Raw genomic sequence first — 26,903 nt, 5'->3', positions numbered from 1 at the left:
TTCAGTAGTTTTTGAGTTTATCGCGAACACACATAGACAGACGCGAAGGGGGACTTTGTTTTATAAGGTGTAGGATGTATTCAACTGATTCCATTCCTATTCAGTATCGATGGGGCAGTTGCACAAATAAGAACTTTTTTCAAACTTGCAATGAAATGTTGTCGGGGCTACTACGTATCCGGTGAGCTGAGTGAAGATGATATTTCATAGTACAATTCACACCAAAGCTTGTAAAGCACCCTCCATTTGTTTCTAAACGTCAAATGCTGACACTACACCATAACATTTAGTAATCAGAAAAAAAACATTTATAGTACAAATGCACCTGAATGTCACCGTTTAATAAGTTACCTCAGAGTAAAAAAAAAATTTGGCGCGGAATTAAAAAAGTTTTTTTTGCCCAGTTTTATTAAAACTATCAAGAGATATATTTTTTCATCTCATTTCAAGTTTGAGAAAAGCACTATACATGCCTCGCCGTGAAAAGGGCGTATAGGCTTCGTATCACTATCCTACTCAGATGGATATACCTACACAGATGTAAGCCCTTCTTTCCCGGCATCTGACGTAATGTACTATTATTTTATATGAACATATATAAAACCAGTTAGAATACAAACATCAAACTTCTTGCACCCGCCTAAATCGCTATTGCTAATACCAATAAGCTACCACTACATTACGAACAATCACAGATATAAAGTTTGTCAAGCGATTTCTGTCACTAGAAAAAAGCAGCAACTTTAAAAAATGAAGGAATGGAAGTTGACCCATAGAAAATTTTAATTTCGCGCCTTGACTAAGTTGTTGAACCGTCTATAGTAAAAATTTGAAGCCAATCCAATAGTTTATACTAAAAAATAACGATTTGGAAAAAAGCAGGTGGTCTAATCAGTAGATTTTTTCAAAACTGCGATGTCCAGACTGGCGCGAGGTGGTCTAATCTACTGCGATGTCCAGACTGCGCCCCTCGGGACTCGCTTCCAAAGCCCCCCCCCCTCTCCCTCTCGCGAGCTCATAGGTACTAAATTATGTAAGAAAGAATAATACTTATGTAAAGCACGTTCCAAGAAGAATTTTAATGAGGAGCTGCGCGAATTACGGAATGTTATTTAATTTTTTATCACTGAATTATTAACAACGTCGAGCAACGGAAAAATTCTATCAGACATTTTTTTAAATATAATATCACTATTGTCTGCCCCACGGGGTTTGGAAATCAGCTTAATCAGATCAATAAAAATATCAGCTTGGTTGGTTTTCTAATCCCAGTATTTTGAACTTGTGGCTCTTTAACGTTTACAAATAATTATGCGAAGGTACAGTGTGCAGTCTCTGCCATGTGTGATGTGGGCCGGTTACTGACTCGGCCAAGTTATTTAATTGAGGCGGAACCAATCATAAGTTCCTGATTGATTATGCCCTTTGCGATGGATCACACCGGGGACGGTGTTTTAGCCGACTCTGTAAAAAGAATTCTCATAATATTAATCCTCATCGTTAAATGTGATCAGGACATAGCCGCACTGATTCTGAAAATACGTTTGCGTATTATGGGCTGTTATTTACATTTTTTGTACTTATCCGAATCCGCATCAAAGAGTGATATTGATATATAAGCGTAAGAGCGCTTACGGTGAGTGATTCTGAACTATTTTTTGATGTGCTGAATTCATACCATGTACCTAATGATTGGTGTTGAGTTCTTGCCTTGTAGTCTAGTACTTTATTGGCAGATACTTTTAGCGCTTTGTTCTGCATAATCAATTAGTTATATTTTCAGTTAGCTTTTGGCTTGTTTGACAATCAAAGGTGTTCTGGAAATATTACAGTTAAATCCCTGAATATGGATCTGGAAGAGGATGCCGATTTCTATGCCACAGTGCGGAACGACCTACCCCCGAAGCGCGCCAGCGTGCGCCCTAAATAATTACTAAATCTTGATAAAATGTGCCTGGCGACATCTCCGCTGACAGTTATTAAGCATGGGTGCTTCGTAATTGGAAACGAAGTTTGTTATGAAAAGTCTGAAATGAAATTAACACAAAAAGTTTTTGACAAATGATTGGCTTGTGGAGCTTCTGTCGTCGCTCTTGATTGTCTACCTAGGGTTGTTGATACTTGTTGGTTGTTGATAAGTAATAATTATGTAAATATGTTCATGTAAATAAAGATTTTATCAATATGTACATTATAAGAATATTTACTTATATGTATGCTTTATTGTATACGTGTAGAAACAGAACTACTACTACTACTACTACTACTACTACTACTACTACTTCACTGGCTCAGCGACCCAAAAAGGATCTTGGCCTTCGACACAAGAGATCGCCACTCTGCCCTATCCTGCGCCACTTCACGCCAGTTAGGTACACCGAGTGCGGACAGGTCTTTCAGAGCTTCCTCGCACCAGCGATATCTGGGACGCCCACGCGGACGTTTTCCATCCGGGTGGCCCACATATGCTCTTCTCACACCACAATCCTCTCCCATCCTTTCTAGGTGGCCGAGCCAGCGGAGTCGTGTGGCTTTGATCTCGCCAATTATATTAGGTGCCGCCATTAGCTCTTCCAGCTCTCTATTTTTCCTGCGCCTCCAGGTTCCATCTCCCTCTTTGATTAGCCCTAAAATCTTCGTTCTCTTCGTCGATTGCAGAATTTCCTCCCTTTCCATACCAAGTTGACTCTTGCACGATCTCTCTTGCTACCTCTTCTTGACTACGGTGACGTTGCATTAGTTGATCTCAACGAGGAATTGCTGGACAAGCTCGAGCGATTACAGAATGTTTGCATCCGGTACATATTTGGCCTCCGCAAATATGACCACATTTCTGATTTTCGCTCCCAGCTCGGGTGGTTGCCGATCCGCCGACGTAGAGATGTGCGTGTTTTGTCCTTACTTTACAACGTACTTTATAACCCCTGTTCTCCTTCTTACCTTACCGAGAGATTTAAGTATCTGGCTGAGGGCAGTGAACACCGTTTACGTTCAAGTGCGAATCTCACGTTTGCTATTCCTATGAATAATACACGTACGTACGCAAAATCATTCACGGTGCGCGCTGTGAAATTGTGGAATGAGGTGCCTCTGTCGCTCAAACGGTCTCAGTCTGTGACATCACTCAAGGTGAATCTGAAGAAACTTTGGCTTTCTGAACAAGTATGATAATGGTTGGGAATTTTATATATATATTATGTATGTATTGATATATTTATATATTGGTTAGGTACTTATTTTGTATTTTATTTATGTACTCTAGTATTTAATTTATTTAATAGTGTCAATTTGTATTTATGTAGTTTATATAATTGTTAGCAATATTTGGGATTACTTTTGACCTTTATTGTACTCCTGTAAGTTTGTCTATCTTACGTACTGGAACGATCCTCTCATCTTCTCCAAGGTTAGCTGGAAGAGATCCCTTATAGGGATAAGCTCGCCTTTGTATCTCTATTCCTACAAATTGTATATAAACTGTTGTACACAATAAAGTGATTACTACTACTACTACTACTACTAAATCTTCCGCTAGATTTTCCTTTCCGCCACTAAGAAACAGAAACATTGAAATATAGGCCAGTTAGACAGGCCATGACAAATCAATTATTCCGATTGAAACGTCGACTCGATCTGACTCGAAATGTTGAGTGCTTCAATCGTAGGACCTTGCAGGCCTATTCAGACATAAGGACACTGATATGAGAACATCTAATCTCGAACTAGCACTGACGTGGACGACATGAACGATAATTGAACAAGATGATTCAAATATGATTCTGACGTCAGTAATAGGTCCGAACCGGGCGTTCAGTCGCTGTTATTGGCCCATTTGAGCGCGATCACCAGTAATCGAGTTTGCGGGCCGCTGTAGCAGATTACGGCCAATCGGAGCTGATTTACGGGTGGTTAGGGACGATAATTGATTGCAAGACGTGTAAGCTCTGTGGTTCATCCTTGTTACTTATCAGAACGATAATAAAGAGGACAGAGGTATAAACTCCTGCGGGCCTAGCTCGCTAAAGTGATATAGCTTAACGCATCGCAGCTTATCGCAAAGAGTATAGAGACGGGATGTAATGCAGATGCCGCAACATCGTTCAAAGACGTCATAGTGACGTGCGGAGATTGATGACAACGACGAGGCGACACCGCACTCACGTCACGTGCGGCGTCTACAAACTATCAAACCAGCTCAGCTGATAATAGATGAAGCGCGCAATCGTATTGAATCGTATCAAAATGATGTCTAATAAATCTAAATGTGCCACTTAGTTATACATTTCATTTTACACGAGCATTTCTCTCGCATTGTTCGATAACAAATCCACAATGTACATACGTTTTAATTTGAAGCTGCGGTTACCAAAAACAGTGAGTTGGATCATCAAAATAATAATCCACACAAATAATTTGTCTAAGCAATATGTATGAAATAATAACGCAATAACATGAATAGCGGCGCGACAAATACCCTAATGTACGGAATTAAAATGAAATGGTCGTGACATTACACTAAACAATCCTCTGCGGGGCAGTTCGCCGGCTCGCGTGTGGCCACGAGGGAGGTGAGGGAATAAATAATACCAGACCTTACAACAAACATTTAAACAACCTACACCCATAACTAATACTAATGTAAAACGATCCGACTACCTACTACTCTTTCAGCTGGGGTAAGATATTCTGCCCGCTCACACAATCAAGCTTTATAGCAGCATTCAGCTAATCTACTTGAAGTCTTTTTCGGTTTGTATGTGGTTGTAAGAGATATTCGTAATATAGTAAAGTCGTGACGTGACTAGTTTGCTACGCCTCCGCGCGACAGCCTGTGCTACGCGGCGCGTGCTACGCCAGGGGCGGCCTACGAGCTACGAGCGCGGAGTCACGCGCGGCGGAGTCCACGCTCCCGCAGCTGTGCCTCTACGCCTCCTACACGCTTATTATTCGTGGTTTTCAACAATTCAAACGTTATTAAATTTCATATTCTATCTAGATTATTTAATATTATAAAAACATAATATAAATCTCACACTGTTCTCTTGCGTACATGTAAATTGTTACATTCCCATGTACATTGTACATGAGAAAACCATCTCAAAATTAATCGAAAAAGTCTTGGACCACCTGTTACCATCAGGGCCTGTTTTAAGCACAGAAGAATATATATAGTACAAATATGCATGTGTCTGTGTCCTTCAAAGATGCGTGAACATGGATACAGGTGTGAGCGAGCACTAATATAAATACACTACTCGCACGATAACCTGCGACGCCTTTGTAAGTGATTACCGCGGCCGCCTGGGAAACCCTCTGCAGGCGGCCTCCCGTACCCGGTAGATACAATTCACGTCAAATTAGCCTAAATTCTAGCAAATTAGTCTACGTCATCCTAATTTGACAGTACATTTAGGTGGGATTCTGAAACGTCTTGAAGAGAGCTAAGGTTCTCCTTTATCTGTCTGTGCTAATTTAGTTTTATATATACCTACCATACTACGTGGACAGGGCGCCCGGGGCCACGACTTGCATTCTGCGGTTTCCAGTCGAGAGCAATGCTCGCGTTATTTGTTTCCCCTCTCCGAAGAGTGTGTCCAATCCATCTCAACCCAGGTCGCTGAAGATAGGAAGGCGTGGCGCGAGCTCGTGAAGGCCCTTTGCACCTCTGAAGTGCCTTAGGACTACAACGACAACCATACTACGTAGAGTAAGTATCCCGAGAAAATCAAGCCAGGGAACGGATCCCACAGGCGAGGTTTAGTTATTTCTGGCACCACTTGAATATTTAAGTAAACATAAACAATCCCTGTATTTCTGGAATGGCAGTTATCAATTGGCGGTGTGGGTTGGGGGGGGGGGGGGAGTAACCTCGGGTAATTGATAAATAAATCATCGCGATACGAGCAGGAGCGGCGGCTCCATTCATCATCACACAATGGAGCTTGCGCGAGGTTCGTTACTACTCGCCGAGCCGCTCTCTACGATTGTGACTTGTAGTATGTACCTATGTATATGGATTGAGATATAATTGATATGAGATACCCCCATTTGCCAGAATTTCATTTGCCATAATTTTATTTGCCACCATATTCAACAATCATAATATTGTTTCTCATAACATCTTATGCCATAATCATTGTTTACTATATTAATCAAGTGCCAGAAACTTTGTTTCCCATAAAGTCAGTTTCCATAATGTCATTTGTCAGAATCATCGAAATCAGTAATTACCACATTCCATACCATCATTTGTCATCCAAATTAGCGACCAGAAAAGTCAATTTCCATAATGTGATTTGGCAGAATCATCGAAATGCGTAATTATCACAGAGACGACACTACTAGAAGCACTAGAGAATGAAACTGCTATCAGAAAGTAGGTTAGGTTAGAACTGTGACCCCCTGGAAAATAAAACTGCTATCAGAAAGTAGGTTAGGTTAGGTTAGAACTGTGACCCCCTGGAAAATGAATCTGCTTGAAAAGTAGGTTAGGTTAGGTTAGAACTGTAACCCCCTGGAAAATGAAACTGCTATCAGAAAGTAGGTTAGGTAATAATATGGGCAACAATTAATATGGCAATAATTGCTTATGGCGTTTGAATATTATATTAAACCATATTATTGCACTTAATAATATGGCTAACAAATAGTATGGCATTGTATGATTATGGAAGGTAATGTTCGGATAAACAACCAGTATGTCATACAATTTTTATGGTAAACAAATCATTCGGGCAAATGAAATTCAGGCAAGTTAGATTCGGGCATATGAATATTATGTTAAATGACTGTCGGGAAAACAATAGACAACCAATTGATATAATTATACAGATACGCGCAGCAATCATGTGATAGCCCTGCTGAAAAAGTTTATGAGTAGGTATACACTTCATTTCGTCCCACGGAAACTTGGTTGTAAAAAACACAGACACAATATTATACTTTTACTTCAGAAAAGTCTACAAATTGTTGAGTGATTAGGTAACCACTCATTCTCTAATATAATGAACTCCCACATAAATTAAATACGATTTAAAATGTTTCAAGCAACAGAAAAGAAAGCAATCGCGAAAGCAAGGCGGGGCGCGGCGCGGCGCGGCGCGGGAGTGTTTTATGTGGAGCCAGGAGATTACTGAAGCACTCCGCTCCGCGCTAATTAAGACCTAGCTGTTTGACAATCAAACGGAACAGGCATTTAGAGGATTTACATTTACGAGATTGGCTGCGACTGCTCCGAATAAACTTTGCTATCCTCGGTAATAAACGTTTACAGTCAAATGATGGTCTACTCTACTACATCAGTACGTTTTCTATGGACTTTCAAGCAAAATTATTCTTGATATTTTGACGTAAAAGAAACATATCAAAAAATGAAGTTCTACGAAAACATAATCGAAGGAACTGTCATTAAGGAGCATCATACCCATGTCGCTAGAGGTGTAAATATTGCCTCGCGTGTCATCGGCACATCCATTCAGTAAATCAAAGAAGGGTTGACATGACAGGGCACTTAATAAACATAAGGCACTTAGTTACGTACCCACTAATGCAGTAGCTGGCTAGTTAAACATAGTCTGTGGGGTTGTCTATTGTTTGCCCGACAGTCATTTAACATAATATTCATTTGCCCGAATCTAACTTGCCTGAATTTCATTTGCCCGAATGATTTGTTTACCATAAAAATCATATGACATACTCGTTGTTTATCCGAATATTACCTTCCATAATCATACAATGCCATACTATTTGTTAGCTATATTATTAAGTGCAATAATATGGTTTCATAGAATATTCAAACGCCATAAGCAATTATTGCCATATTAATTGTTGCCCATATTATTACTTAACCTAACCTACTTTCTGATAGCAGTTTCATTTTCCAGGGGTCACAGTTCTAACCTAACCTAACCTACTTTTCCAGCAGTTTCATTCTCCAGGGGGTCACAGTTCTAACCTAACCTAACCTACTTTCTGATAGCAGTTTCATTTTCCAGGGGGTCGCAGTTCTAACCTAACCTAACCTACTGTCTGATAGTATTTTCATTTTCCGGGGGGTCACAGTTCTAACCTAACCTAAACTACTTTTCAAGCAGTTTCCTTTTCCAGAGGTTCACAGTTCTAACCTAACCTAACCTACTTTCTGATAGCAGTTTCATTTTCCAGGGGGTCACAGTTCTAACCTAACCTAACCTACTTTCTGATAGCAGTTTCATTCTCTAGTCCTTCTACGAGTTGTACCTATTATAGTAGTTTTCGATTCTGCCAAAGCACATTATGGAAATTGACTTTTCTGGATGCTAATTTGTATGACAAATGATGGTATGGAATGTGGTAATTACAGATTTCGATGATTCTGACAAATTACATTATGGAAACTGACTTTATGGGAAACAAAGTTTCTGGCACTAGATTAATATAGTAAACAATGATTATGGCATAAGATGTTATGAGAAACAATATTATGATTGTTGAATAGGATGGCAATTAAAATTATGGCAAATGAAATTCTGGCAAATGGGGGTATCCCAGTCTGTGGTCTAACCTATGTTTCAGCTTCAGAGTTGGTTTCGATTTTCGCATAAAATCGGGTTCAGTCGGACACTAAAAATTATATGCCAGTTCCCCAGCTTGCCATATAGGTAAATGTTGTGTTGAGCGACTTGCGCGTAAGTTTATTACGGCGCGAAAAAATATTAAGGAAAATTGTATTTCTGGGATGAGCTCACGTGGCATAACATCTTAATATGAATTTACGCTCCGAGTAAAAAATTGCGTAAGATGTGTTTGCCTGCTCGAGGTCTAAGCAGACTGAGTACTATTTTCTACAAACTGCCAAAGTACCTATTTTTTTTTATTTTTTTTTTTATGGGATAGGAGGCAAATTATAATTATTATTATTACCTATCATTCTCTATAGGCCTTCCGTATAGATGTAGTACCTATTTACCCCTTGTTTTGAGTGGGTTCCCTTTATCTTGCAGAATATCGATTGTCCGAAATACATTTGGCATAGCAGCTTTCGCAGAAGCATTTTTACCCGAATGATACTTTTGCATAATTGTACAAATAGCATAACTGTTATATTGCATATCATTTATTTGGCAGAATTCTGGATAGCAGAATACTAATATTGTCGATTTTAATATAGCCGAATTGTGTATAGTATACATTACATTTCACCGAATTATTAATAGCATACTGCTAATATCGTCGACTTTAATTTTGCAGCATTTTATGTCGCATAATAATAATACTCATGTTGCTGACTGTAATTTTGCACCGAATAGACGTTCCGCCGAATTTATTTTGCCATGTTGCCAGAAATGTACATTAGGTTAAAACCCCATCCAGACAAAATACTCACACGACACAGAAATCTTATATGTCACAGAATCGGTTTAAGTGCGACGACGAGCGAAGCGAGGAGGAGCGCGTTAGGTTGACAGTGTTATGTTATTAATATAGATTAGGTTAGAATCCCTATCCAGACAAAATACTCACACGACACAGAAATCTTATATGTCACAGAGTCGGTTTAGGTGCGACGACGAGCGAAGCGAGGAGGAGCGTGTTAGGTTGACAGTGTTATGTTATTAATATAGATTAGGTTAGAATCCCTATCCAGACAAAATACTCACACGACACAGAAATCTTATATGGCACAGAGTCGGTTTAGGTGCGACGACGAGCGAAGCGAGGAGGAGCGTGTTAGGTTGACAGTGAGTAAACCAGAAAACCCTTTTTAATGTAAAAAATAAATAAAACATAAGTGACATTAGTCTGCGCATTAACATTATGCCAATGTATTATTCTGTCTACTACAATTGTGCGAAATGACAGAATGCCAAGTCATTAAAATGCGACACAATTTTCGACAAAACAACTAATCGATTATACGACTATATACAATTTACTATTATGCCATTATATTACTCTGCTTTAAATAATTCTGCAAAATAACAGTATGCCAAGAAATTTATGCAAAAAGTCATTCTGCGAAAAGAGGATTCTGCCAAGCGTTGCTATGCGAAAGTAAAATATGACAAAAAAAATTATGCAAGATAATGGTAATCCGTTTTGAGTACCTAGTGAGAGTGCGCGATGTCAGGGGTCGTTAATGTCATTATCGGCGACGGCCGCAATTAATAAGTACGAGTACATGATGTGAGCGCCATTACCCGCGGTGCTGGAGCGTGGGGTAGTTGGGGGAGGGGGGGTCATTATTATAAGCTAATAATTACGTCACTATGCGTTAGCAAACGAAAGCCTGGAATAATATTTATAAAATGTTCAAATTGTTAGGACGAATTGAGAAATAATAATAAAAATCAACTCTCCGATCTAACGTAATCAATTTACACCGATTATCAATGCCACTCACGGATGGTATGTACAGCATAGCAGCCTTGAAGGATGCATAGTTTGCTTCGTGACGTGACATCAGTGCGCCGCCGCAACGATGAACTTTCACTTCGCAGAGGAGACACCAACTCCGAACTGAACGGAGCCGTCTTATCTATTTTTTTTTTTTTATACTACGTCGGTGGCAAACAAGTATACGGTCCGCCTGATGTAAAGCGGTCACCGTAACCTATGGACGCCTGCAACTCAAAGAGTGTCACATGCGCTTTGCCACCCCATTAGAAACTTGTACACTCCCTTTTGCTGTGTTAAGTACACAGCAAAAAGGAGTGTACAAGTTCAAGGAGGGTTCGGGTTGCCGACGACTCAAAGGACAATAGACGGAACAAGTTAGTTCCGTAAGTCCTCCCGTCATCAGCACACCGCACCCTCGTTGAGCTCTGGCAGCCTTACTCACCGGCAGGAACACAACACTATGAGTAGGCTCTAGTGCTATTTGGCTGCGGTCTTCTGTAAGGCGGAGGTACTTCCCCAGTTGGGCTCTGCTCTAGATTCGAGCGAGACGATATCCGCTGTGCTGTGCCCTACCACACAAAGCGGAATATCATTCGCTATGCCCTACCTCCTCCTTCGAACTTGGAAAAAGTGCAAACTTTCACCGACTTTGCTAAACTTTCTATATTAAAATTACATATGTTATATAACAGGACAACAAGTCAATCGAAACACATACCTTCCATTTATCATCAATAAATACGAAGCCAAAGCGGCGAACTAGTGATTTTCATTTAAATATTCAGTACCTGGGCGACCGAGCTTCGCTCGGTGTTCTATTTTATTATACTTCTTGTGTTTTTTACATGACAGACTTACCACTTCCAAACAAATTTGTATGAAAAAATCAACAGTAAATCACTTAAATAAACAAATAATTGATACACTATAGTTGTATAGGTACTTTATTTTACTTTAAACATAATTATCTGACAGTTTACACAATCAACATAACGCATAATAGCACTTCTGTTTGAAGTATTGAGTTTTAAAATAAATAATACTGAGATAACGGAAGAAGCTTAAAATTCGTAATATTAAATAATTAAAACACGAGATAACCACCATGTGGGATGTTGATTCAACGATCATTGTCCCGATAGTCGTTTCAGCGAACGGTCTCATAGCGAAGAGTCTCGACCAACATCTTAAGAGACTCTCGCTCGGTGGTTGGATCAAGGGCCAGATGCAGAAGGCGGTGATTTTGGACACAGCGCGGATAGTCCGACGGTTCCTCTCTCTGCAGCCCTAACCACCGGCAGCTTGGGCCCTGCCCCGCTGCTGGCGGCACCCTAGGTTAGGTTTTTTATAATGTGTTTATATGTTTTATATTGTTTTGTAAGTGTTTTATTTGATTTTACTTTTATACTCATATTTTAAAAAACCTAATCTAAGAAAAGAAATAAATAAAGGAAATATTAAAACACTTAATGAATACGTAAGTTTTATAACCCGAGAATCATAAGACATAGAGTATATTGAATAGTATATATTTGAACGCTAACTTATTTGCCAATAAAACAGGACATTAACAAAATTTACAATTTAATACATGTAATTGGCCATAGAATGCCGTTCGCTAGTTTGCGGGTGGTACAGCGACATCTAGCGAAAATTTTGGACATCAAAAAATACTTATACATTTTACGATAACAATCATTACCCAGTTTGCGGGGGTAACAGTGACATCTAGCGAACAACTTGCACTACGGCATAAAATTGTTTTTCTCGCCCTCTATCGTTAATTTTCCTAAACATATACAAAGTACATCGGATTTACTATTTCCTTTGACTGAAAACACCGTGTCATAAGATTCATAAGTTAGTCAATATTTGTTGTTTCGTATCCTTGACCTGTGTCGCCATCTAGTTTTATCATAAATAGTACTTACATCGAGCGAAAGAATTCTGTCTTAACAACTCAACTACTCCACACGAGATGGCGCGCGTTTTGCCACGAAAGCTCAAATAGAGATGGCGGTATGTGCCTATTATTTCCGGATAATTCTAGAATGTAATAGCACATCTGTTTGAAGTATTGAGTTTTAAAATAGTACTGAGATAATACAAGAAGCTTAAAATTCGTAATAATAATTAAAACACTTAATGAATACGTAAGTGTTTTCACCCGCGAATCATAAAATTCATAAGTTAGTCAATGTTTGTTATTTTGTATCCTTGACCTGTGTTGCCATCTAGTTTTCTCATAAATAGTACTTACATCGACCGAAAGAATTCTGTCTTAACAATACAACTACTCCACACGAGATGGAGCGCGTTACACCACAAAAGCTCAAATAGTGAATTTTTCTATTCGTGTTAAGTATTCTTTTCATTAATATAAAGACTTGAAAATATTATAACACCTCGCCCGCGAATTATAAGTTACCTAATGTTTGTTGTTTCGTATGCGACGCCTTGATCTGTGTCGCCATCTAGTCTTTATAATAAATAGTACTTACATCGACCGAAATAATTCTGTCTTAACAATACATCTACTGCACACGAGATGGCGCGCGAAGAAAAACGCATGAAAACTCGAAAATTCGCGTTTTCCGAGACCTAAGGATAAGTTAGATCGATTTTTCACCTCCGAAAACCCCCACATAACAAATTTCAGCGAAATCGTTAGAGCGGTTTCCGAGATCGTCGGTATGTATAAATAAATAAATAAATAAATAAATAAATAAATAAATAAATAAATATACAAGAATTGCTCGTTTAAAAGTATAAGATTTGACATTACTCATAGTCGATGTTGCTTGCACCGCTGTAAAGTAAAAACTTAATACACCGACTGAAAACTTATATTACCTAACATAAAATAAGTTTGTGGTAAAATTCGTTTATGATAAAAACTTTTATCGCCCTTGTTTTATAATTATAAAATAAGAAAGTTCGTAAGACAACATTAACATGCTGCGCAGCTGTGGTACAACCAGCCATCTAGCGAGACGGCATCACATTGCCATTACACCAACATACATTTGCAGTCAAGTAACTGTTGTTTTACCTCTTCTTATTTTTTAACTTACTATTTATTACTGTTGAGATGTATTGTATAGGTACTATCAGTTGCAAAATTGCACGGAGGAATTATGAATGAATTCATTGATAAATTCGCCATGCACTTTTGCAGCTGATAGTACCTAATGAAGATTATTTATATTGTATTGTTGAGAAGTGAGTCAAGTGAGTTACATAAAAATTTGTAATGAGTAGATATTTTGAAAGTTAGTTGTGATTGTGATGTTGGCGATTTCTGGTGCGATTATAAATAGCATGTTACTTATGTCGGCGGCGTCGGCGCGCGTCAACTGCTCGCGACGACGGGAGGACGTGACAATTTCCGGTGGCGACAGCGAGGTTCGGCCGCGCTTTTCACGTCATTAATGTTGCTACATGTCAATACAGTGTCAATATATTACACTACTTGCCTGCCAGTGACAACCTCGTCAGTATTTACGAAAACATGAGTGAATCTCCAATATTTACCTAAGGTTTAAAACTAGGTATCGATTACTTCCGTAAAGAATAAAGTGCAGTCGCCTGTAACAATACCTGTGTTGTTTCCCAATAGCAAACGGTCGTGGAATACACTGGCTGGCTATTTAAAGATCACATACCTGCTCCCCCAGATTCCCCAAAGGTCGTACAAAAAATGCCTTTGTCGCGTGATCTCCGGCGGATGCTGCCCGTTTCGCCGTCGAGGTTCTGGCTCTCATATTCCAATAACGGGCTGAAAACATAATTGATAGCGATGTTGATAGCACAGTCGCCGTCAAACTTCCACGAAATGATGGCGTGTGCTTAGAATACCTCTCCCTACTGAGCTCGGCCTGACTCGAGACTTTTATTCAGGTCGATCGTTTTTAATAGCATTCTTACATATCATTATTACATGTACAACGTAGGTAAGATAGTTAACCGAAACATGACACATTTAGTAGGCACATTATGTGTGTCAACTCGTCTATGGAGAGAGATTAGAGCAAATCCCTACTTGATTAATGTTCGATGTGGATATATTTCACAAATAAATACACTTTCCGTAGGATAATTCAACAAACACCCCCTGTCACGAATCGAAGCAGAAAAGATAGAACCGAATGAGATCGCCGTCACCGTAATCCGGCTTTTCGGAAATATCTGCGAAACGCTCCCACTTCGCTCCCCGATCATTCCCGTATTTATTTATCGTACACAATTACTCGGCCGACGCGACGCGGCGATGTGCGAAACATTTCACACCAACATCAACACTTGACTGCCAAACGTCAAGTCGATTCAGCCGCAGAGTTCTTCAGAGTGTACCTGGTACATACCCCTGATGACAACCCGTGTTACCTTTTAATTATCCCCTACACTACATAGTAGTGACAGTTATTTATCTCATCTTTATTGCACAACCAAATAATGTACAAATGGCGGACCTCAAGGCATTCCCTACTAGACAACCAATGGGCTAAACAGTTACAACAGTTTCTTCTAGAATTTTCCCACGATAAAGTATCGGAAAATACTACATCATCATTTTTCCGATATTAATTAATTGGAAAGATTTTTTTAAAGCGGCTTTCCTTTATTGTCTTGGCGCCCAGTCGCCGGCATGAGTACGTATGGTTGATGTGGTCATGTATTAAAATTTTGAAAAAACCCCCGACCGCGACATAGTGGGCCGATTTTCAAGAACACTCCCGACTAACTCAGCTTTCAAACAAAAAAACTAAACCGAAATCGGTTTCAAACTGAGTTGAGACAGAAGACGGACGGACGGACGGACGGACGGACGGACGGACGGACGGACGGACGGACGGACGGACGGACGGACGGACGGACGGACAGACAGACAGACAGACAGACAGACAGACACGTCAAACTTATAACACCCCGTCGTTTTTGCGTCGGGGGTTAAAAAAATATTCTTGACAAGAATCTGACTAGGCGAATTCAATTACAATACACAGACTTAACTATTCGGAATCGAGTGCAGCTGCCTACTGGCCAAACAGTCAGATTAGTCCTTCAACCTACGCACACTCGTAGTTGTCAGGCATCCCGGACTCAAAGTGAACTGACTCGCTATGTGGTGCTGGTGAATGTCGATGCTGTTGAAGAAAATGATATTTGTGTATTCGAGATTGCCACGACACGACCCCCGGCCCCGCGGTGCCGATTGAAATGTTCCGCGCGACGATAACTGCAGCAGGGTAATAGTGGTGTACTAGTAGGTAGCGTATAAATGTGTATTCAGTTTTTATTACGGTATGAAACCAGTGGAATCTATTTGCGCTAGGATATGATTGCCTTTAGGGGACTCATTCAAATTCCAGAATAGGTATTTTTACTTTGACATTATCTTTATTATTCAACGAATCTATAGTCACCGCTAAATTAGGCACTGAAGGTCATACTAACCACTTTATATGAAACAAAGTACCATAAGTAAACGTAGGGCAATTTGATCATTCTTGAGGTTATGATAAGTGACTAGATCGAAATAAAACTTAATTTGAGCAGTGAGTGTTATTGAAGCTCACCTCAACAGCATTTAGGGGCGTTAAATGAATGTAATTGTGATTGGTTCCAGGTGCATGCGGTTGCGGCGCGGCGCGGGTGCGGCGCGCGGCGGCTGCCACTCTCCTGGAACACCACACACTCACTTTACAGGTAATAATGATTTAGGCTCTGTTCAGAGTATTAGAAGTTTACGAGGACTACACTTCACAGAAAGATAATTAAGTTGCTAACAAACAACAGGAGTACAGGGAAAAAATGTGCCTCAGAATAGAATCTTCTTTGCACGACCTCAAACATTGGTGGCACGCTCCACCTGTTGCCAGACCGTGCCGCTTTAAATCGGTCCCCGGCAAATCTGTTAAAAAGGGAAGACGTGATAAGTTAAATAACACTCCATACAACTAAACGACCTTTGGAAAATGCGGGTCCGAGCCCTCTCAGCCGCGATAAAAGCCTTCCCGCCAATGCTAATATTGGTCGAGCGCTCTCGCAAAAGATCGAACCTAATTGTGGAGGCGCCGAATGTTCCAGGGATTACCGGCGATTATCCCGCGCGGCCCGGCCCCGGCCCGCACGCCCGCCTTCGTCACGGCGACGCTTATTTAAAGTGCCGCGAGGAAAATCTGCTTCCGGCATTCCCTTCACTTTCACACTTCAGAACACCCATTATCCGATTATTTAGATGTTTAAATAAAATAACGATTAAAAGGACGTTTCAAAACAATGTCAGTACAAAGAAGCAGGTAAGATACTCATTAAAAGTTAATTCTAGGGTAAATAAAATTATTTTTCCAATGATTGTCATGAGGTAATTTTCGTTTAATCAAAATTTTATTAACTGTTGTATTCAGGAATTATATATAAAATGTTGCAGCACTTGCAGCGCAAGCGTGAGCAATATTCTTAATTGTTTTTTTTCTTGCCGAGGCACAAGAGAAATGTTGAGATGCTCGTGGCTCTTACTTTGCGAAATTAAGAAACCCTACAAGTCGTCTACACCGCACTCTGCATAATGGATTCACGAGGAGAGAGAAGAGCATAAAGTACCTCATTTTAATTTAAAACATAATGTATACGTCAAGATGAACATATACCATTTTAATCTCAGATATTTTTTGGTTTGAAGAGAACGATGGAAACATTTTATCAAGCTAATTAGGCGTCTAAGCTTAATAATGCTTAGCTAACCTTGCAGATAAAATATGAATGACCATCGCCAGGTAAGCTAACCACCTGCTGACACGAGGGCAGGACAGGGTGTCGTGCAGGGGTGCTAGCACGTGACCCGGAGTACTTCAACTCGTCGACTGACCAAGGTTACTTAGCAACGACTGTGTTCGTGCGCGCCCGCCATTACTTTCACACTGCTATTAATAACTGATGAAGGTTTCGTTCATTTAATTCATTTCTATATCAAGAAATTGGACTTCACGCGAATATATTGTAATCGCAGTACCTAGATCTTAATTATTCGATTTTGGTTGTAAACATTACCAACGAACGTGACGTGACAATGAGCAACAATTCTGAATGTTCAAAACAAATGGAGGTAGATCTGCAGATAGGCAAGTCGATTAGTCTTCCCGGTCTGTGCACCCATTACTCATTCCGCTGTGAATTAATTTACGATTACGGTGCTATTTTGGGACGATTGAAAGTCATCTGACCGGAGGCCTCTGTTCGCAACATCATCAGTGGAATTAAATTAACAATGCCGTTTTTCTTCGCCCTCACTTCCCTGCAAATGAAAGGAGATCCTTCTCAATTAATTGTCATTTGCGCTGACTAATCCTGTTTAATTCTTTTGGTTCATGTTTACCTTTTCTCTTCGGTATCCATTAAAGCTTTATTTTGTTCACGAAGTTACAGATAAAAGTTCTGCTTAATCATTTTTTATTAGGTACAAACTTATAGATTAGTAAACATACATCTTTAGATATTGTGTTCGGTTACCGCGATAGTTAGTCATGAAATAAAACTCTGGAAACGGATTATATCGCGTGTAATGAATTTACAATTCGAACACTTTACAGCATTCGTGGTCAACGGGTGACGTGGTCGGGATGAATTGTAAATTCATTATACGCGATATAATTCTGTTTATGAACGGACAAGAGGGGGCAAAATAGGAATACAAAAAATCTGTCAAGGTGGTCAAAGACATGCACTAACCTTCTCTCCGGGAGTCAGGAACTGCAGGCAGGATTGGCTGGGGTCCACATCAATTCATCACGGAAGCACAACCGTTTTCGCACATGTCTTATAACAGTCTGTCAGGTGTCAACAACTAATTAGAGGGCCGCGCGGGCGGGGCGAGGCGCGAGGGGAGGGGAAACATATCTTTTAAATATATATAGTTAGGTAGGTAGAATTATAGGTAGAATTTTGAACAAATTCATTTCCATAATTTTATTTCATACATCTTTAGCTTTAGCGATAAATTGAGGTAGTAACTAAGTACATAATTGTATATGATTTTTTATTTTATCTCTCTATTCCGGTCAATATGTCTAATAAAAATCAAATTCTTGTCTAGAAAGACAGAAATGGCCAGAATTTGTATTTATTTGTTTACTTAACATTCCAGATTGTGTCAGCAATGATTTGCTAGCCGGATCTGGCGTCTGGCGTCGGGCGTCGGGCGGGGAGACTAGCGCGGCTCGGCGGCGGCGGCGGCGGCGTGACGCATGGCCAGCATGAACGACCCTGAGCGCCTGGAGCGCGACAACGCCACCTGTGCCGCGCTGCTCAACAACACCGCGCCGCCGCCCGGTCAGTCCACTCACCAAATACATACCGCTTACTTTAGAGAACCACAACCCAAAGAAGCATAAACTGCCAAACTTGACGACCGGTCTGGCTCAGTCGGTAGTGACCCTGCCTGCTGAGCCGCGGTCCCGGGTTCGAATCCCGGTAAGGGCATTTATTTGTGTGATGAGCACAGATATTTGTTCCTTAGTCATGGATGTTTTCTATGTATATAAGTATGTATTTATCTATTTAAGTATGTATACCGTCGCTTAGCACCCATAGTACAAGCTTTGCTTAGTTTGGGGCTAAGTTGGTCTGTGTAAGGTGTCCCCAATATTTATTTATTTATAACTTTCCTGTGAAACACTGTTTCTGTCAAGTGAAGTCAAAAACAGACCTATTTTCTTAATAACATACTCGTATGAATAAAAATCGAAACAAGATGTCATATATTAAAGAAAAAATGACGGACACCACCAGTGGCGAAGGTCGGATTCGAACCGGCGTCTTTAGCAATTCGGGCTAACGCCATGAACCCCTAGGCCACCCCGTCACAGCGGAAGCCGTCGAAATTTCTCTTCTATGCCATCTATGTAAGACTAGGCGTGTTTGACCAACTCCAAGGGCAAGCAGTAGGTGCTTGCACCTCCTATACGAAACCTTTACAGGTTTAGGTTATAGCTAAAGAGACTGGTGCTGCCATCTATACGCAACTATGGGAACAAATCAAATAATTTTAACAAATATTCACAATGTCACACTACTCCGAAATCGAAGCCGTCGAAATTTCTCTTCTATATATGCCATCTTTGTAAGACTAGGCGACACTCCAAGTGACATTTATTTTGATTTATCACGGAAATATGGCAATGCTCAAACTTACTTATATTTGTATTTATTAATATATTTGTGGTGCAACCAATTTCATGTTTTAAGCTATTTTTCTGTGAAACCTGCCTTGTATGTTTCTGGTTGATTAAGCAATGCGTGTGATGTTGCAGGGCTGTACTGCCCGGGCACGTTCGACACGTGGGCGTGCTGGCCGCCGACGCGTGCGGGCGCGGTGGCGCGCGCGCCCTGCCCCGGCTTCGTGCCCGGCTTCAGCACCGACCGTGAGTCGCCGCCACTACTACCACTACTCTACGCCACCATCAAGCGTCGAATACTACACGCACATTGGTTGTCAGTGGACACGAATTCTACCAACACTTGATGATACAACTTACAAACTCCAAACAACATGGCAGGGCACGTAGTCAACCTCAGAAGGCTTCTTAGTATATTTGTTAAGAATTTCAACACCCCCTGTCTTCCCGTGGGTGTCGTAGAAGTCGACTGTGGGATTTGTTAAATAGTGGCGTAGGCGAGAGCAACCTGTCACTGCAATGTTACAATTTTCGTTTTCTTTTAAACCCATAATTGACAAGAGTGGCACTGAGACTTTACTAGTTTCATGTGTTCTGCCTACCCCTTTATAAGGTGTATGTATGTATGTATATAATATACAACTCGTCTATTGTTATTTGTTGTAGTACAACGTAATTCTTTCCAAAACAGATATAAGTATGGTAAAGAAGTTGTGATTGTTTTTGTTCCAGTGATGGCGCATAAGCAGTGCACGAGCAACGGCACGTGGTGGCGGCACCCCAACACCGGCAAGCCGTGGTCCAACTACACCACCTGCATCAAACCCGAGGATGTTCGTTACTCGTAACTTGTATCGCTGTCACCTCTCTCGCTCGCTCGCCCACTCATGTGTTTCTGCGCAGGACATGAGCGACATCATCGCGGTCTACGAGGCCGGCTACTCCGTCTCGCTCGTCGCGCTGCTCCTCTCGCTCGCCATCCTCGCCTACTTCAGGTTAAACATTCTTTATATCTTTATACGTTTGTCTCGAGCTATTGATTTTCCTTTAATTTATATAAAAGCTTTACTTTAGTTAGAAGTCGTATCTGAATGATATTTGTATTTTTTTCCAGGAGCCTACGGTGCGCGCGCATCACGGTGCACATGAACCTGTTCGCATCGTTCGCGCTGAACAATGTGCTGTGGCTGCTGTGGTACGAGCTGGCGGTGGGCGCGCCAGCCACGCTGGCCGCCTCGCCCGCCTGGTGCCGCGCGCTCAACGCCGCGTTGCAGTACGCGCTGCTCACCAACTACACGTGGATGCTGTGCGAGGGGCTGTACCTGCACACGGTGCTGGTGGCCGCCTTCGTGTCCGAGCGGCGCCTGCTGCGCGCGCTGCTGGCGCTAGGCTGGCTGCTGCCGCTGCCCTCCGCCGTCATCTACGCCGCGCGCCGCGCCGCCGCCGACGACGCCATGTGCTGGTCGGACGACGGCGCGCCGCCACTCGAGCTGGCCGTGCTCGTGTGCGTGGCCGTGCTGCTCAACCTCGGCTTCCTGTGCAACATCGTGCGCGTGCTGTGCACCAAGTTACGCGCGGGCGGCGGCGCGGGCGGCGCGGCGGCGGGCGCGGCGCAGCCCACGGCCACGGCGCTGCACGCGCTGCGCGCCACGTGCCTGCTGGCGCCGCTGCTGGGCCTGCAGTACCTGCTGATGCCGTACAAGCCGGACCCGAGCGCCAGCTGGTGGCGCATGTACGAGTACGTGTCCGCGCTCAGCTCCTCGCTGCAGGGGCTGTGCGTGGCCGTGCTCTACTGCTTCTGCAACGGCGAGGTGCTGGCGCAGCTGCGCCGGCGCTGGCGCGTGCTCACCTTCCGCCCGCGCGCCAACTCCACCACCAACACCACAGTCAGCGTGAGTACCCCGAAGCGCGCGCGTCTGCTCCGCGCCGCCCGCCCCGACGCTGACCGTGTGCGTGTGTTGCAGTTCGTGCGATCGACGGCGCCGGGCGCTGGCGAGGACAAGGTGTGACTGGCGGCGCGCGGCGCGGGGGGCGCGCCCGACGCCGACGACGCCGACGCTGACGCCGACGCCGAGCGCCGCCGCGCCGACTCGCGCCACATCCGCTTCGAGTGCGTGGACAGCGACGACGACGCGCCGCCGCACACGCGCCTGCTGTAGGCGCCTGCCCCCGCCCCCCGCCCCCGCGCCCGCTCTTCTGCATGACTCTGAGTGCTCTGTGTGTGTGGTGTGATCACTGACCCTAACTCTATTCTTGCATGTTGTGTAGTGGCCTAATCTAAACCGAGTGTGGGAACTCTGTTACATGTTGAATATAATACTATGAGGTTAAACGATTACGATACAACGCAACTAGAAAGGTCGTCGATGTCGTGGTAGTGTACATAAGATTGTAAATAGCAAAGGGAAAAGGAAACGCTAAAGGCCCGCGACTCGCGTCCGGGCCGGTGTACAGTCACTACGTGCGCTTACACGCGTACATCTTTTGTAAGTTTAATATATAAATATGATTATATATACAGTGTTACGCGACTCGTTGTTTCACTTTCCTGTCATTTCCCGAGGCATATAATTAGTTAGAAATATTTTCTTACACAGAACTCTCTTTTAGTGCCTGGTCCGAATGCAAATCGTTTTTGCCATAGGAACGATACGGTGTTTTCTTTCTGTCGCACTAACAGAAAATAATAAAAAGGAATAAGTACCTACCTATCGTATCATAGCTAGGCTCATTCTATTCCATTATACTTATTCTTTAATTTTATGTATTAAAAAGTTATTATTGCACGCAAATGACCTTCTTCACTAATTTTATTCACCGACAATAGATAGCATTTAGAGTAGGAATAGAATGAGCCACCTGACAGTAGTCGCTGGTCACCTGGGTGCGTAGCCGAATGGCACAAACGCTCACGAAACGAAACGCTCATAGATATCTATCTCTATCGCTCTTGCGTATTGGCGCGACAGAGCGAGACTACCTTTCTGCGGCGTTTCGATTTCGTTTCGCGTCGCAGAAATGCCATTCGGCTACGGAGCCCTGGGCCTGCACGCTCTAGTTGCGGCCCGAGCTCGCCGGCGCGCGGTGCACGGTGGCCGGGCGGCGTCGTCACCTCGGCGGCGGCGGCGGCGGCGTCAGGTGTCGCCGCGTGGACTGGCCGTGACACAACAATCACCTACACTACCTCATTTTCAAGCTCAAGCTTATTTTTAAATGATAACTAATTATTTAAAAAAACCGGCCAAGAGCGTGTCGGGCCACGCTCAGTGTAGGGTTCCGTAGTTTTCCATATTTTTCTCAAAAACTACTGAACTTATCAAGTTCAAAACAATTTTCCTAGAAAGTCTTTATAAAGTTCTACATTTGTGATTTTTTTCATATTTTTTAAATATAATATGGTTCAAAAGTTAGAGGGGGGAGGGGCGCACTTTTTTTTCCTTTAGGAGCGATTATTTCCAAAAATATTAATAGTATCAAAAAACGATCTTAGGAAACCCTTATTCATTTTTACTACCTACAATACCTATCCAACGATATATCACACGTTGGGGTTAGAATGAAAAAAAATATCAGCCCCCACTTTACATGTAGGGGGGGTACCCTAATAAAACATTTTTTTCCATTTTTTATTTTTGCACTTTGTTGGCGTGATTGATATACATATTGGTACCAAATTTCAGCTTTCTAGTGCTAACGGTTACTGAGATTATCCGCGGACGGACGGACGGACGGACGGACGGAGTTGACGGACGGATGGAACCCGGACGGACGGACGGAAAAAAGGTACGGACAGATACATGGCGAAATAAGGGTTGCATGGCCCTGCCGATAAACTGCATGGCCCTGCCACCAGAGTGCAGCACTATCGCACATCCTAAGAATAACGTAACATACTATAACAAGTTAAAAAAACTTAAAAAGTGTGATGACAAGTTTTCACTATGGCGGTGATGCATCAAGGCGGTTTGTTTTCTAATTATTGGTCTGCTGCGAACAACGTTTGACATGTTTCTACTTCATAACTCGGTTACACTTATGTGCGATATAATAAATATCAAAGCGTGGTGTGACAAGGTTCACAGCAGGCCCTCAGAATGTTTTAGCGGCGTCCGAGTACATATGTGTTTTGCGTAAGATCCCCTATTCTAAGTTGGCGAAATAAATAAAAAACTGCCTATTAGAAAATCCTCCCAAATATACTTAGTATGGTACCTACTACAAGAGTTCGACTATACATATTTTATATTTCTGGCAGGTTTCGGAAGAAAGCAATTAAAAATGTAAAGTATGTTAGAGGTGAAGGCCCCCAAAGCTTGCTGACTTGGCATTGTTGGCAACTAGGACTGGACTGGGATCAGAACAAGCTCGAGCCGAGCGGAGCGGAGCGGCGCGGTTATTTGCGGGCACCAGCCGATCATTGGCAGCGCATCGATGTGCCGCTAATTTAAACCACTTCGATTCATCGCTCTCCGTCCCATTTATTAATACTTACGCCTACTGCGCCTTGTACGGAACCCATCCGCGTTCTCGCTAAAAATAATTGCTTATAGGTAATGACGGACATTCAAGCTGTGACTTGAGGAAGCAATATGATTAGCGACAAAGCTAGAGCTGACAATTTGGTAGCTGTGTGAGAGCGGTGTAGCGAATAAAAAGTGCAAATGTGAAGATGCAAGTCCAAATTACCCAACTTCTCATCTTTCACCTTGTTTAGTTGTGACAAAACTCGTATTTTGTTTATTGTTCAAACTTATTAAAATTAGCGTTTGATTAAGGTAACTTTGACAGGCTTCGACACAGTAAAGTAAGAGGGAGTTCTGAAGTCGGTTAATCAATTACGCAGTCAGTAACAAAAGTTATATTAAACAAAGTAAACTTAAATTAACCCACTTACACGATAACGCAAGAGCGTGCAGTCTCCGACAGCGAATACAAAATAAATACATTGACGCCGAAGCAAGTATAAAGTTTGAGTAAAAGCGAAGTTGACGGCGGGGAGGTGGCGGCGGCGGCGGCGGCGGCGCGGCGTCTAGAAGCACTTGCGGTGCACGATGCCCGGCCCGGACTCGTCGTACTCCTGTTTCGAGATCCACATGGCCTGGAACGTGGACAGCGACGCCAGGATGGACCCGCCGATCCATACCGAGTACTTTCGCTCCGGGGGAGCGATGATCTTGATCTTGATGGTGGAGGGAGCGAGGGCGGTAATCTCCTTCTGCATCCTGTCGGCGATACCGGGGTACATGGTGGTGCCGCCCGACAGCACGGTGTTGGCGTACAGGTCCTTGCGGATGTCGACGTCGCACTTCATGATAGAGCTGTACACGGTCTCGTGAACGCCGCACGACTCCATGCCCAGGAAGGAAGGCTGGAAGAGCGCCTCGGGGCAGCGGAACCTCTCGTTACCGATGGTAATGACCTGACCGTCGGGAAGCTCGTAGGACTTCTCTAGCGACGTGGACGCCGCCGCCGTTTGCATTTCTTGCTCGAAGTCTAACGCTACATAACACAGCTTCTCTTTGATGTCGCGCACGATTTCTCGCTCGGCCGTGGTGGTGAAAGAATAGCCGCGCTCGGTGAGAATCTTCATGAGGTAGTCGGTCAAGTCGCGACCGGCCAAGTCCAGGCGGAGGATGGCATGAGGAAGAGCGAAACCTTCGTAGATGGGGACAGTGTGGGAGACACCATCTCCGGAGTCCAGCACGATACCGGTGGTACGGCCGGAGGCATACAGGGAGAGCACGGCCTGGATGGCGACGTACATGGCGGGGCAGTTGAACGTCTCGAACATGATCTGCGTCATCTTCTCCCTGTTCGCCTTGGGGTTGAGCGGGGCCTCTGTCAGCAGGATGGGGTGCTCCTCGGGCGCCACACGCAGCTCGTTGTAAAAGGTGTGGTGCCAGATCTTCTCCATGTCGTCCCAGTTGGTGATGATGCCGTGCTCGATGGGGTACTTGAGGGTGAGGATGCCTCTCTTGCTCTGGGCCTCGTCTCCCACGTAGGAGTCCTTCTGGCCCATGCCCACCATGACGCCCTGGTGGCGCGGGCGGCCCACGATGGAAGGGAACACGGCGCGCGGCGCGTCGTCGCCGGCGAACCCGGCCTTGCACATGCCGGACCCGTTGTCCACTACCAGGGCGCCCGCATCGTCGTCGCACATGTTGACTGTCGCTCACGAACTCGCTTTTACTGGACAATATACCGCGCTCTGCGTCCTGAAACAAAGAAACACTACTTCATTCTGCGGCCCGTTTGATCACGCTACATTGAAGGAAAATGTCCCGGGCGGAGGTGCATCAGGATCAGGGATATTTCGGTTCGTAAATGTTACGTAACTGCTTTGACGTTACAATATCCAGTTTTTTTTTCTCGTGTATATCCTTACACAATGTGAACCACAAGACTTTTATTCAAACATGATGCATTATTATTTCAGCTAACGAAACGCTAGGAACACTTTTTTTGACTCAGATTAAGAAAATCATACGCTTTAAAAGAAAATTCCAGTGAAAAGGCACGTCACAAATTCAATAAAACAGGAACTTCACTTAATCACTTGATAAACCGTTATTTGATTGCATCATAAGATTGATCACCACAAGTTAGGACAAGGAAGCAGGTGACACTCACGGTGGGGGTGTCGGTGGCGCGGCGGCAGTAGGCGGCGGCGCGCGGCGCGGCGCTATATACCTGCGCCGGCGCCGACGCGGCTCCCCGCTCCCGCCCCCTCCTCCCCCCCACCCCGCGCCGCCGCGCGCCCTACAAGGCGCTGCCGCCGCGGCCGCCGCGCGCGCCTATTGCCATTTACATCCTGCTGCACCCATCGTTTATTTCGGGTGCATTGTCGACCGCACTGCGCTGATAGTACGCTCATGTAGATTGCGTCGCCCCGGACCGGACACAAGGAAATGAAGCGGCCTACGCTATCTACATACAGCTGATGACTGCTGATTTAACTGATAATAATGTAACATATAAAAATTATGCTATCTTTAACTTAGCCTTTTTATATTTTAATGCAGTAAGTAATAAAAGGGATTTTCAGTAAAGAGGTAAGTATACTAAGTATGGTAAAGAGAAGTAAATAAAGCAAGGGAAAAAAGTTTGAAATCATTCTGAACTGAACACTCCACGCCACAAAAAAGACATATAAATATTAAATACGACTAGGTGGCATCACCCCAGCCAGCAGCCATGCCAACCGGGGTGGGTTAAATAATTACTTATCTTTAAGATTTCTGCTCAACCTCCGGATCTCACGAGACAGTAGATAGTTCGGGGTTACAAAAGTGAAACCCATAGAGTACCATAAAATACATACATTTTACTATGGGTACCAATTGTCTAGTG

General features: G+C 43.2%; 2 protein-coding genes across 4 annotated transcripts in view; one reads left to right on the top strand and one right to left on the bottom strand.

Moving 5' to 3' along the window:
• Nucleotides 1-22,084, top strand: part of LOC125230105 (calcitonin gene-related peptide type 1 receptor-like) — a 122,793-nt gene extending 100,709 nt beyond the window's left edge. For 2 of the 3 annotated variants that reach the window (XM_048135124.1, XM_048135125.1), the window contains 6 exons: nucleotides 16,007-16,086; nucleotides 18,524-18,708; nucleotides 19,689-19,799; nucleotides 20,286-20,386; nucleotides 20,457-20,548; nucleotides 20,668-22,084. In XM_048135124.1, coding sequence (XP_047991081.1) covers nucleotides 18,624-18,708; nucleotides 19,689-19,799; nucleotides 20,286-20,386; nucleotides 20,457-20,548; nucleotides 20,668-21,562 — 1,284 coding nt within the window. In that variant the 5' untranslated portion in view covers nucleotides 16,007-16,086; nucleotides 18,524-18,623 and the 3' untranslated portion in view covers nucleotides 21,563-22,084. The remainder of the gene's footprint in view (nucleotides 1-16,006; nucleotides 16,087-18,523; nucleotides 18,709-19,688; nucleotides 19,800-20,285; nucleotides 20,387-20,456; nucleotides 20,549-20,667) is intronic. The other variant, XM_048135126.1, reaches the window with a different exon arrangement.
• Nucleotides 22,085-24,396: 2,312 nt separating this feature from the next.
• LOC125230036 (actin, muscle-type A2) lies at nucleotides 24,397-25,768 on the bottom strand. Its single transcript, XM_048135016.1, has one exon. It carries the CDS (start codon nucleotides 25,711-25,713, stop codon nucleotides 24,583-24,585), a length of 1,131 nt encoding a protein of 376 aa, XP_047990973.1. The 5' UTR covers nucleotides 25,714-25,768; the 3' UTR covers nucleotides 24,397-24,582.
• Between the last annotated feature and the right edge of the window lie 1,135 nt (nucleotides 25,769-26,903).

The sequence above is a fragment of the Leguminivora glycinivorella genome, chromosome 10, assembly GCF_023078275.1.
Source record: "Leguminivora glycinivorella isolate SPB_JAAS2020 chromosome 10, LegGlyc_1.1, whole genome shotgun sequence".
Classification (NCBI taxonomy): domain Eukaryota; kingdom Metazoa; phylum Arthropoda; class Insecta; order Lepidoptera; family Tortricidae; genus Leguminivora; species Leguminivora glycinivorella.
Note: the sequence above shows the minus strand (reverse complement) of the source record. Positions and strands in the feature narration are given on the sequence as shown.